This window comes from Amblyomma americanum, chromosome 7 (assembly GCF_052857255.1).
Source record: "Amblyomma americanum isolate KBUSLIRL-KWMA chromosome 7, ASM5285725v1, whole genome shotgun sequence".
NCBI lineage: Eukaryota > Metazoa > Arthropoda > Arachnida > Ixodida > Ixodidae > Amblyomma > Amblyomma americanum.
This window is the reverse complement of record NC_135503.1, coordinates 82,202,626-82,215,683: the sequence shown is the minus strand read 5'-3', so window position 1 is coordinate 82,215,683 and position 13,058 is coordinate 82,202,626. Positions and strand designations below refer to the sequence as shown.

The 13,058-nt window shown below is 49.2% G+C and overlaps 1 protein-coding gene across 1 annotated transcript; it reads right to left on the bottom strand.

Moving 5' to 3' along the window:
* Window positions 1-540: 540 nt before the first annotated feature.
* Window positions 541-11,815, bottom strand: LOC144097870 (tubulin beta-4B chain-like). The gene is made up of 6 exons (XM_077630481.1): window positions 11,727-11,815; window positions 6,131-6,241; window positions 4,205-4,449; window positions 3,863-4,062; window positions 2,879-3,315; window positions 541-716 (listed from the first exon to the last, which is right to left on the bottom strand). Exons 2-6 carry the CDS (start codon window positions 6,189-6,191, stop codon window positions 541-543), a joined length of 1,119 nt encoding a protein of 372 aa, XP_077486607.1. The 5' UTR covers window positions 6,192-6,241; window positions 11,727-11,815.
* Window positions 11,816-13,058: the final 1,243 nt, after the last annotated feature.

Genomic DNA, 13,058 nt, shown 5'->3' with positions numbered 1-13,058 from the left:
CCACTTCCCCACAGTGCGAGCACCGTACACGGCCCGTGTACTGTGCGATACCAGTGCACCCCCCCTCCCCCCCCCCCCAATACGTGATCGAAATTCCAGGAGCCCTCCACTACGGTGTTCCTCATAGTCTGAGTTGCTTTGAAACTTTAAACCCCGCGAAGCCCAACTAGTCCAAATCCAAACCAATTTTTACTGAACACCAATTTTGTTGCTTGCTCGGGTGATAGGGCTGTTATTCTATTATGAAATGCGAGGGTACTCAAGTAGTCCACAGTTGCACTTGTTGGTGATGAATGTGAGCCTGTGCACGGCGCAAGATCAGATAGGCGTTCTTGTTGGGCGACGCCTGCTGAGCCGTACCGCAGATTAATGTAATATTTGCTAGATGCTAGCCTGTTGTAATTATGATTCTCAGGAATACATTCCTCTGTCAACCAGAGGAAAGGCTGAGCGGAATATCGATTGCGGCTGTACGAGGGCCAACACAGGAAACACACACCTTTATTGAAAAGTGAAAGCAAAGAAAAAGGGATGTTTCAATCACAAGGCCTCTGCCGATGTCGCGTCGAACTCTCCCTCGTCGTCAACCGTGGCCTCCTGGTACTGCTGGTACTCTGAAACCAGGTCGTTTATGTTGGACTCTGCCTCGGTGAACTCCATTTCGTCCATTCCCTCCCCGGTATACCAGTGCAAAAACGCCTTGCGACGGAACATGGCTGCGAAAATGTAAATAACGTCATCACAAAACATGGCTCACAAGTACCGTCATGAACAGAAGTGTGCGGGTTTGGGTAGCCGAAAAAACAAGCGTAAGAGGTCAGAGAAAAGCACTGAACAGTGAGGGGACACGAGTCCTTCATGCGCTGGAACAAGTATAAGCTGACTGGCTAGCGATTCGACGATGACGATGAAATAAATTAATTTCCGCAAATCCGCATCCCGTAAATTATTTGCCTGCGAGTGTATAGCTTACCATACGCTGTTCAGGAAGTGGAGGCACGCTTTTTAACCCTTTGTACGCCGTAGCTCATGCTTCATGTGCATACAAATAATAAAATTGCACTTATGGTGGCTCATGGAATTGAATGACATGATCTTTAAGCAACTTCGACCACCGGTTTTGCAGAAAAAGAGAGAACACAGTTCTACTATTGACTTCGTAAAAAACCCTCACATGTAGTACGTATTCGTTCAGTCTGCCAATCTTGTAACATTGCTTGTATATAATTGGAAATCTCTTCAAGAAATACTGTAAGCCAGTTTATAGATCAAGAAGGCTCGAAAGCTCATCATCAGCCTGACTACGCCCACTGCAGGACAAAGGTCTTCCTCGTATCTCTCAAATGAAGCCTATCCTGTGCAATCCGTGACCCCCTTACCCCCAGTTAACTTCGTAATGTCATCCGCTCATTTAACTTTCTGCTGCCTCCCGCTAGGCTTGCCTTCTCTTTGAATCCAGTCAGTTACCATTAACTACCGCCTTGCCGTCGCATTATGTGCCATGCCCAAGCACATTTCTTATCGGTTTCGACTGGTATTTAATGATTTAATTAACCCGAATGTGTTCCTTGGCCCGCTCTGCTCCCTTCCTGTCTCTTAACGTTACATCTATCACTTTGCTTTCCTTATATGCCTCTGGGTGGTCCTCATTTTAAGTTAACTCTTTTTCTAAACAAGTCCTCATTTCAACAAAGCTCAACAAGTCCTCATTTTTCCCCGCCAAACGGCGTCCTCGACTGCCGACCTGCGCTGATAAAAGCAGGCCTATTAGAGAAATGTAAAAAAACATTATCCCCTGATTTACCTCGTTAAACTAAATGTGGCATAGTTAAGCTAGCAGTAAATGTATGAACCCTTTGCATTGGTTACCTATTAAGGTTTTACACACATTGTAGGCGGCATGCTGACGCGACGCCTTTCAGACTTTCTTGTGGGCTGCGAAACCGGTTGGCCTCCTCTTCACTAGTCTGCAGCTGGTATGCATGGGTTCTGTCTCTTCCACGTGAATGCAGCTGTCACGAAACCGGTGTCTCCTTCACCAGGACACCACCACGCTTCATGACACATGACTATCTCGCTGGTGACCAACCCTATTGCTAATAGAAAAGCGAGTTGGGCGAGTTGGTATCGGGCCATTATGAAACAACAGCGCGAATAAGGACGGGTATGAAAGTAAAGACACAACGAGCGCTAGTGCTAGCACACGGAAAAGAAAGGCGGATTTCCCTCTCTCCACTTTGCCACCCGAAACCCGTCACCTGACACCTTCACTTTGTTTTCGCTCTCCCACTAGCAGTTGCCTCTTTGCTCAAAGTGGTGAGGGACATTTCCACTGTCTACACTGCCATCTACCAACCGTGGCAGCTGGCAGGCGGACGCTTCATCCGCAGACGGCGTTTTTGTTTGGCTAGCTAGGCATCTAGTGTTATAGAAGGATACAACTCAAGAACGAAGCGGCAAATGGCTCCCAATGAAGGGCCTTCAGCCAATGTCGTCAATGTATGCACATGACGCCGTGGTTAATCCAATTAAGATATGGTTATTCCCCATTTATCGGCCACCCCTGAGACTTCATGCCAGCCTACCAAGGGGATCTGTCAAGGGGGAGGGGGGCAGAATCGGCCAAGAGAAAGAATTGGTCGACGTCATGGGCTGGAGTTTCCTTTGATGGGAATTTGCCGTTTTGTGGTATCCGAATATAGCACACTAAAATCACGCTAAACGGTTTCTGTGATAGTTCGGTAGTATTCACCACGGAAAAAATATTCTACGGAGGGGCACCATTCCCCGTTTTCCAACACATGAAGCAAGGGGTACACATGTTTCCAGCTGCCCCGCACAGGGTCAAATAGGCACTTCTAGAACAAGCAGTACTTACCAGTGAACTGCTCAGAGGTCCGCTTGAACAACTCCTGAATGGCTGTGCTGTTACCAATGAAGGTAGCAGACATCTTGAGGCCGCGAGGTGGGATGTCGCACACGGCAGTCTTTACGTTGTTCGGGATCCACTCGACGAACTGGCCCGAGTGTTTGTTCTGGACGTTGAGCATCTGTTCATCCACTTCGCGCATACTCATTCGGCCCCTGAACACAGCAGCCACCGTCAGGTAACGGCCGTGGCGGGGGTCGCAAGCAGCCATCATGTTTTTGGCGTCGAACATCTGTTGCGTCAGTTCCGGCACCGTCAGAGCCCGGTACTGCTGGCTTCCGCGGGACGTGAGTGGAGCGAAGCCAGGCATGAAGAAGTGGAGGCGCGGGAAGGGCACCATGTTCACGGCCAGTTTGCGAAGATCGGCGTTCAGCTGTCCTGGAAACCTGAAAGAGAAGTGAAGAGCCTTCGTGAATATGGATGCCAATTCGCGAGAAAGGCCAATAGTTCGTGTATACTCTGGTGCCAATCCTTCTGGTGCCATTCCTTCATGGCAACTGCAATTATATGATGCTGAACGGTCAGGATCACCAGCAGGAGATTCACGAACCGAAGTACGAATAACTTCAAGCAAGGTTGAACTGCTTTCGAACTTTTCACGAAGAAGCACAGAGTAGCGTTTGAATCCTGCGTGGCCAACAGACTATCGTCATTATCGGCCGTCTGGAAAGTGCACGTTATTGTCATAAGCAGAGTTTTTGAGCGCGCTAGATTGTCGGCTTTCTCGGCGCTAGTTTGCTGCTTCCTCGTCCTGCCGCCCTCCACCAAGTAAGTATCCTACGCTCATGCACACCTGCCAGAACTGTCGGAATGTTCCCATCAAAAATCCCTGTGCTGTGAGCAGATATGAAAATTGTAACTCGCATTTCGGACTCGGGCTCCATTTGCATACCAGTTTTGATGCAAAAGTACAGACGCAAGTCAGCCACCCACCTGAGACATGTAGTGACACCCGACATTGTCGCAGAAACCAGGTGGTTGAGGTCTCCATAGGTTGGAGTTGTGAGCCTAAGCGTCCGGAAGCAGATGTCATAGAGCGCCTCGTTGTCGATGCAGAAGGTTTCGTCCGTGTTTTCCACAAGCTGGTACACTGAGAGGGTGGCATTGTAAGGCTCGATGACGGTGTCCGAAACCTACAGAAATGGGCAGAAATACAATCAGAACCACACACGTGAGGCATCAGGGAAAGCCAGTGCAGTCAGCTTAAAGAAAGACAAAAATGCCACCAATGTACAACAAGGTCATCAGACTTCAGAACTGATTATAGTCACAAACCTTGGGGGATGGAACAACGCTGAATGTGTTGATTATGCGATCGGGGTACTCTTCCCGGATCTTCGAGATCAGCAGTGTTCCCATGCCAGATCCAGTGCCGCCGCCCAGGGAATGCGTGAGCTTGAAACCCTGCAAGCAATCGCAGTCTTCGGCTTCCTTGCGGACGACGTCGAGCACCGAGTCCACCAATTCAGCGCCCTCCGTGTAGTGGCCTTTGGCCCAGTTGTTGCCAGCACCACTCTGTCCTGAAAGGGCAGATAGCGAAAGGCGTATACTTTTGACGAAATGATTTAGACGGCGAATCAACGCTCAGATGCGTGCGAAAACTAAACGTACTGCTGACAGGAGTCACATAGGCGCCAGAAAAGAGTTTACTGACTTACTTTCTGCCGATAAAATGCTCTAATTAAGGCTGCTTTTGCTGCCTCATGGCAACAGGAGACTTTCTCGGGTCCCAGCTAAATGCTAACTTTAGATGCAGAGTTAACCTTACATGCAGTGTGCCTTGTGAAGCAATCAAATGATTAAATGCTGAAACGAATGAATGGAAATATTTTAAATGTCCCAGAAGTGAGGACACATGCACCCTTCTTTTCCCCGTCACGGCTATTGAGAGGACAAAAATGGAATCTAGGAGAGCTGCTGAGAGCGAATGTAATGGCTAAAATGTGAAATCTGTGCGAAAAGCGAACGAAGGACACAAAAAAATATACATGAGAGTCACCAACGCTTATGCCTTATGTGTTCTTTCTTCTGTCATTCGTTTGGATTTCGTGCCGGTTTCTTCACATCATGCGGCAGCAACTAGCCCGGCACCATGCTCTCTTGTACTACTGATGAACATCATTAACAGTCTCACGGCTACCAGGGAAACTTAGCGGTTTTCAGCTATGGCAGTATATAGTGCCGTATATGGGCGTTGCTATTAAACACTTGAGGCAACGGACATTACGAACACCGAGGAAAGAGCTGGCGTACTGCAAGTAGGAAAACATCAAGAAAAATCAAAGTGCCAATTTAGCTCACAAACAGGTGCCCACACAATGTGCGCGGATTGTATGTAGTTCGAAGGAACAGGGGAACGCGCTTTATAGAAAGGTACAAATATACGTAAGCTACTGAATACACGAAAATGCAAACAAAACAGTAAACAATAAAGAGCGCAAAAATAACACCCTCCAATACACTCGTCTTCGTTTTTTTTCGAGACAGAGAAAGACGAAAAGGGCGACGCGAGTTCGTTGACCCATGTGATAGACAACCTCGCGAGGGTCAATGAACATTTCAGCCACGCGGTTAACTGACATCCACGGAAGCTGGTCAGTGCCTCAGATTTCCAGCTGACACAACTGCGTATCCATGAATGTCATCTGAGGAATAAAAGAGGTGTCTCTTCACACTGCTTGAAAACTGCCTAAACTCCTGAAACCAGGTAGTATAAATGAGTAAACTTCCACAATAAACAGGCGGATCGGTTGGCCTGAAGTTTTAAGCCTGCAAAAACGGGCCGATCACCGCCATATGCGCTAAACACGTAGTCTATCGGTAGACTTGCTTAATCTGTACAAAAAAATGTCCAGTGCCTCTCCGCGAGTTGTTAGACCTCAACAGTCCAAATGCCTTATCCCCAGAGCCTTTAGAGCATTTCGTATATTCTTGGAGGGCTCGAAGACTGCTGGGTGGAATGGTTAATGTACATGACCTGAAATCTCCAGCCGCTATTCTGTTTTCTTGTGTTGGCGCTTCAGTTATTCAGTTTAGTTTGATTTGACACTTCCGTTACGCAGCGACTGAAACGGCTGAAACAAGGCAGTGGACAATGCGCTCACTTGAGTGCGTGCTTTAGTCCCGCTGGTTTTCCGCGTTCAAAAATGACAAACGCAAAAGCGCACAAGTTCCTTCGGACAACGAGGAGCAGCCGCTTACCGAACACAAAGTTGTCCGGACGGAAGAGCTGCCCAAAGGGTCCCGAGCGCACAGAGTCCATGGTTCCCGGTTCCAGGTCAACCAGGATGGCCCGAGGCACATATTTACCTCCTCCATGGAAAGAAAACTCAGTCACACACAGTGCAAGAAAAGACGCCTACGCTTACTACTGATACCTTAATCTCCTGGCGGGTGCTCTTATACGGAATGCTACAGACAGGAGAATTCTTCCACGCGAACAATACGTTTCAATTAAACGCGTAAGCGACGGCGAACCCAAACTCAAATACGAAATGGGAAAGCGATCAATGTAATCGATACGCCGCCTCTCATCGCAGGATAGGCTGCCATTTTTTATTTGCTTGCTTAGTAGCGTCTTGTCTTCTCGTGTCTGTTATGGCTGCAAACGACTGCACCTAAAAGACTCCCATTGTGGTGAATTTAACCCGGAGCTTTTCAATACGGCATAATTGGTTTTTTTGGGGGGGGAGGGGGAAGAAAATGGCGCAGTATCTGTCTCATATATCGTTGGACACCTGAACCGCGCCGTAAGAGAAGGTATAATAAGGAAGTGAAAGAAGAAAGGAAGAATGAGGTCCCGTAGTGGAGGGCTCCGGAATAATTTCGACCACCTGGGGATCTTTAACGTGCACAGACATCGCACAGCACACGGGCGCCTTAGCGTTTTCCTCCATAAAAACGCAGCCGCCGCGGTCGGGCTCGAACCCGGGAACTCCGGGTCAGTAGTCGAGCGTCCTAACCACTGAGCCACCGCGGCGGTGCTTCAATGCGGCACCGCTTTCTCTTTTAAAGAGAAAACTTCATTACGTCATGTTCTGCGAGTTTCGTAGACTCCGGCGCTTGGTCGTTCGGAGACATTCAGCCGCTCCGGAGCTGTGCCGAAACTTATGAAGAGTGGACGCTTTAAGCTACGTGACGCTATACTGACAGTTGTGCTTTGTGTGCGTTGGCATCGACAACGCTGTGGCAGAAACGCGGCGGCACTGAGCTATAGGCCGCCGGCGTTCATTGCGTTCATTAGCCTTAGCGTTGACAACGTTCTGGACTCCGATGATTTTGAGGAAAGGAAGTGCGCCTAACTGGCTCTCTGGGTCAGTGGATGCCTCATTCGCGATTTGAGGTAATACGTGGCGTTGGCGTGAGAGATGTGTGGGGTGCATTCTTTGGCGCTGGCAACGTTGCGCCAGACACGCGGCACTCCGTTCGTTGGGGGAGCCACCTCTCGCGATCAACCATCGACGCCTGCCTGGATGAGCGCGCTGCGTGTCCACTGTGCAGAAGGCACTAACAGTTGGAGGCGCCAAGCCGCGTCTAGTTGCCCGATACGCCACAGCTTTCGCTCTCTAACGAGGTGCAGCAGTATAGTTAAACCGCGGCTAATTTTTTTCATCTTGTACTTCATCCTTCGTACCTTCCCGTATGGCGTACTGCACCGTTCCTTTCACCATAACCGCATTATTGTTTCCTTCCTCCACACGTAAACATATCGGCGTCAAGCAGCGTCAGAAGTTAAAATCATAACTCCTGTCTGCATCGTGGCAGGCGTAAGCCGCCACCTGCCAGCTGGACGCAGCGACTCACAATGATGTACTACTCCGCGTTGCGCTGTGCACTAAAACATGATTATTACAGCTGCAATGTAGGGCGCGACCTGTCCACAACGGTGGACTTATTGCACGCTTTACTGGGACCCCGCAAAGAGAGTTATGATACCGCTGCAGCGATTAAAAAAATGGCAGTGCTTACGCTTGAGGCGTGAATTGCAAATTTTGTTTAAATCACGGCCCCTTTCACACCTTCTTTAAACCCTCCCTCCGCGCTAGGATTCAAGTGTTCAGCCCTGTAAGACTGCTCCCTCGTCTTTCCTTGATTTTCAATGTTTGCAAACCCCAAACAGACGCGCGCATACTGGCTACGTCCGAGGGACGATGCCCATGCCTTCGCTATGAATAGAGTTTGACGCAGTACAACGGCAATATTTCGACGATAATTTGACAACTATCGCTGCAAAAAAGACACAAGTTGAAGGAGTTGACATACGAAAACATATCAGGGAAGCTGCGCAGCTTTCCTTGCAGATCATAAGGCTGTTAACACACAGAGGCTGGTGAGCGGAGGAACGTAGGGCGCCTAGGAGAAACGATCGCTGCAGCGCTCTCCCCACGCCACATGTCGGACGCATTTCCAGCCCCCGGTCTCTACCAAAGGCACAGAGGGCATCTGCGTCGTGAGGCCGCTTAAAGGAGCCCCAAAACGAAGTACGCCATCAATCAGCCCCGCGTGCCTAATCGGAAAAAATAGCTGCGGTTTAACTACTTCTGAACCTGGTTAGAGAGCGATAGCTATGGTGTATCGGGCAAGCAGACGCGCCTAGGCGTCTGCAGAACGTTGAGTGCGCTTCTCCCTGGCTACGTTTACGGTCCAGCGACTGGCGCTTTCAAACTTTCATTTCCTTCGCTTACAGCGCGGTTCGTGTGTCCACCGAGATATGCGAGACATGCGTAATCTGTTTTCCTTAAAACCAACTTTCATTTCACTTTACTTTCCTTACGGCGCGGTTCGTATGTCGGTCTCCACGGCAGGCGTCGCATCAATCACACCTAGAGTACCGATGAACGCATCGAAGTTCACCGGCGTTTTAATAATAATAATAATTGGTTTTTGAGGAAAGGAAATGGCGCAGTATCTGTCTCATATATCGCTGGACACCTGAACCGCGCCGTAAGGGAAGGGATAAAGGAGAAAGTGAAAGGAAGAATGAGGTACCGTAGTGGAGGGCTCCGGAATAATTTCAACCACCTGGGGATCTTCAACGTGCACTGATATCGCACAGCACACGGGCGCCTTAGCGTTTTTCCTCCAACCGGCGTTTTATGCACAACCCACTTTCAAGGCCTGCGCATGCGATGCCGGAAGACGCTTTCCCGCTTGAATGGAGGTCAAGATCAAGATCAAAATCAAAGGTCAAGGTCAAATGTCAAAGTCGAGACGGTGTAACAACCGCTAATGTCGCTGCTGTTGCTGACGTCGTGTGTCGAACCTGACTACCACTAGTTGTGTTCATCGTTCAACCTCTACCTACATTCAACGTGAAACTTGCGGCCACCGTGACCTGTAGCTATATACGAAGTCTAACTTGAGGCCCCGATGACGGCTCGAAACGCTGGCGTACTGCTTTTCGCTTTAAAAATTGGTCTCGGTTTTGCTGCGACCCAACAGCTCTCGGAGCCACTTTTTGGTTCCACAGTTGAACAGTCGCTGCAGCAGTTGGATAGCACATGTTCCCCATAGAGGCCGCAAATAATCAAAAGTGGCTCCGAAGGATACTATTAAACGCAACGAATGCCAAAGTCGGGATTCACTGCGGCGTGCTCTCAAGCTTCAAAATTGATTTTTGAGGAAGGCGCAGTGTCTCTTGCACTTGAGGGTACGTGCTTGTGCGCGCGTGCTTGCGCGCGCGCTACAGACTACCGCTACAGGATATAGGAGCGATGGTGAGCAAAAAGAGTGGCACCATCCAGAGGCCGTATAACGCACACAGCAAGTCGAACATCACCACTTCACACACACACATGTGCATGTCATTTGTCTATATATACTCGCCACTGGCCGACCTACATGTGGCGCCAGTTTTCCCGACATTCGTATCAAAGTTGCGACGCAACCGTTTGTCTAACAGCGCTCCGGGAGTTGTCATATCATTTCTAGTTCCATATAACTTACACATGCAAGCCAAACCGCAGGCAAGTTTGCGGCAGGGGCTTCCATCCAACGACATCATCATCATCACCATGACTAGGCCCACTGCAGGGCAAAGACCTCTCCCGTGTCTCCAATTAAACCTTTTCTTTTTCAGCTGCACCCACGGTATGCCTGCAAACTATCTCATACGCCCACTTAACTTTCTGCCGCCCCCAGCTACGCTTGCCTTCTCTTGCGTGCCACGCCGATTTCTTCTTGATTTCGACTAGGAGGTCACTAACCCACGACGTTTTTTTCCTCAACTACCTGGCCTGCCTCTGATCCCTTAACGTTACAGCTATCATTTATATTCCCATAGCTCGCTGCGTTGTCCTCAACTTGAGCTGAACCTTTTTCGTTAGCCTCCACGTTTCTGCCCCGTAGGTGACTACCGGTAAGATACAACTGTTGTATATCGACGACATACGCGTCTTGAACAGCATAATATTAATAATAATAATAATTGGTTTTTGGGGGAAAGGAAATGGCGCAGTATCTGTCTCATATATCGTTGGACACCTGAACCATGCGCTCTAAAAATTTTGCATCAAAAGTATGATTAAAGGATTCGCCGTATTGCGTTCCGGATGGTGTCATATGAGCGGGTGGTGTCATACTTCGAGGAAAAAAAATGATCGCCAGAAATAAAGTTTGCAAACCGCACCCGAACGCCCACGTCTTGCTTTCGTCACGTGGTTGCCTTAAAACTTGTTTTAAGGAAAGGTAAGGGCGCAGTAATTCTCTCGCATATCTCTGTGGACATACGAACTGTGCCGTCAGGGAAGGGAGAAATGAGGGAACGAAAGTGGGGCCGTAGTGGAGGGCTCCAGAATAATTTCGACCCCTTGGGGATCTTTCATCGCACAGCACACGGGTGCATTTTGCGAGGCCGCCGCAGTCGGGTACGAGCCCGGGTACTCTGGCTCAGTAGACAGCGCGTTAATCATTGAGCCATCGCGGCGGGTAATTTAAGTGTGCTGAATTTTTTCGTTCGCTTGGAGGTCGTTTAACATGCATTGACATTAGAAAACACGGACGCCTTGATCGTTCCGCCTCCTGCGAAACACGTCTGCCGCGGTCGCGATATGACCACGCTTCATTGGGCCGAATAAGCGAACACGGTGTCCATTGTGCGTTCGCTTCTTCACGATTTAAAACGGCGGACGCCTGGAAAAAACGCGGTCGTCTACTAAAAACGACGAGAAGCCATTGGACACCTTCACCTGTGAACACCGTGATCGACCGACGACATTCTCTGGTCCGTAAGCGTCACCTTGGTGCCCTTTTTCTGTCAGCTGAGCGGACAAGGGAGGAGGTTTTTGAATTTAATGCTCTATCGCGGTGCACATGCCGCCAGTATTTTATTGTGATGGCGTTAAGGTTCTCCTGTTGCAGAAAAGCCGGCGTCATCGTCGGTGCTGACGTTGTGACGTGGCCCTGTGGCGTCATCACTAGCAAGAAACCGCATTGCGAGCGAGCTGCCCAACTTTGGCAGGTAGCAGTAACCCGCGTCTCACAAGCCCCACCTGTGACAGCGCCTGCTATCGCAGGGCAGGTAGCGCATCGCTTAAGCGCTACACCACTGCACCCACGGATCTATGAATGTAGAGAATGCCTAATTACGCGTATAAGGGCATTGAGCTATTTAAATTATCACGTCATACCTTGAGGAGGAGCTGGAGCGTCTTATACAGTCTTTTGCATCTCATAGGGGGGCTATCTACGCACTGCGCTCGTTCAAATTCAGCAAGCCTAGTTGAAAAAGCAGTAGGACATTCAAAGATGCGACAACTCTACACTGAAAGGATCAGCCGAAATGCAGACAGATACTTACCAGACGCTTCGTTCTAATAGACATTTATACGCTCTATCTGAACGTCAGAGTCTCCATGATAGGCGCCAGAAGGATCAATTCCATGCTCGTCCGATATGACTTCCCAAAACTGCGAGCAGGAAATGTTTCATAACTGGCGTGAGGTCACATCAAACAGCCTCAAGACCCCCAAACCACTCAGCGCCCGGAATTCATGCAAAACACGATATGGCGCGAAAACACATTTCAGACATAACATGGCTGCTGCCGGGTGCCGCAGTCAAGGAGGGAACGCTAGCTCAACCAGCTCGGAAGCACCTGCTAAGAAGCTCGCCGCTCTCGGAATATTGACACAGCTTTAGTGGTACAGCGAAAAACTCAACCGGAAGCTTGTAGAATTCTCCTATCGTAACTCTGAGACGGCAAGCAGGCTTCAAACAAAAGTATAGGAAACGGCGGCCAAGCCCCCATGGTCAGATGTGTGGTTGGGCCTAACATTCTCGCTCGAAGAAGCCGCGACTAAGGAGGGAAGAACTGCGACTACCCGCAATCGACACTTGCACAAAGCTCACTACTTACGTAAGCGCGTAGCCTGGAACGAGAATCTCGAAAATGCTGCCGCGTACACAACGCAAAACGTGAGCGCAAAACACAGGGTGGAAGACTCCTGGGCAGCGGGAAAGCAATGTGTCATCAAATATTATGCATCGTAAAGCGGTCACTTACTTTGGCGCCGATTTGGTTGCCACACTGGCCCGCTTGGACGTGGACGATCTCCCTCATTGTGTACTATAAATACCACGCCACACGCAAACGCAAGCTCCCCGAACGCAGAGTGAGGCCTGCGAGGAGGAGCTGGAATATTTATAGGCGCGCGCCGCCGCACTTCTTCCTCATCTTTGTTCGCATTCGGTGAAGTTAAAATTTTGTTGCTACTGAAGGAAAAAAACCACTTCAGCTCTTTTCATCGAAGTTTAACGCTGTTGCGAAACTTGCATACGAAATCTTTCTTTCACGTAGCTTCCGAAAAAGAAAGCGTATGCGAAATGGAAGAGGAACTATTTCTTCTTTCGGAAAGTATTCTGAAGAACGTGTGATTAGATGTGCTTTCATACCGCAAACGCGGAAGGACACCGCGCGGTAGACACTCGTTTCATTCCTTTTCTTCCTTTTCTTTTTCGTTCTTTTCAAAATTACTTGCGCTAAAGTCAGCGGTGGCGGCAATTATGAACTATTAATTTTACCCATAAGAGCTCATACAGGAAGCCTAGCCCGAGCAAGGCCTCAGCGTATAGCCATGGAAACGCCCCAGATAACGCAGCAAGAACGTTGCTCATCTTATTATTTTTCTCT

Excerpts from the sequence above, each read along its gene's own strand:
- LOC144097870 (XM_077630481.1), bottom strand. The coding sequence starts at position 6,191 with ATGGACTCTGTGCGCTCGGGACCCTTTGGGCAGCTCTTCCGTCCGGAC. Across the intron at positions 4,450-6,130 it reads TCCGGACAACTTTGTGTTCG|GACAGAGTGGTGCTGGCAAC; the intron begins GTAAGCGGCTGC and ends CTGCCCTTTCAG. Across the intron at positions 4,063-4,204 it reads GCGTTGTTCCATCCCCCAAG|GTTTCGGACACCGTCATCGA; the intron begins GTTTGTGACTAT and ends CCATTTCTGTAG.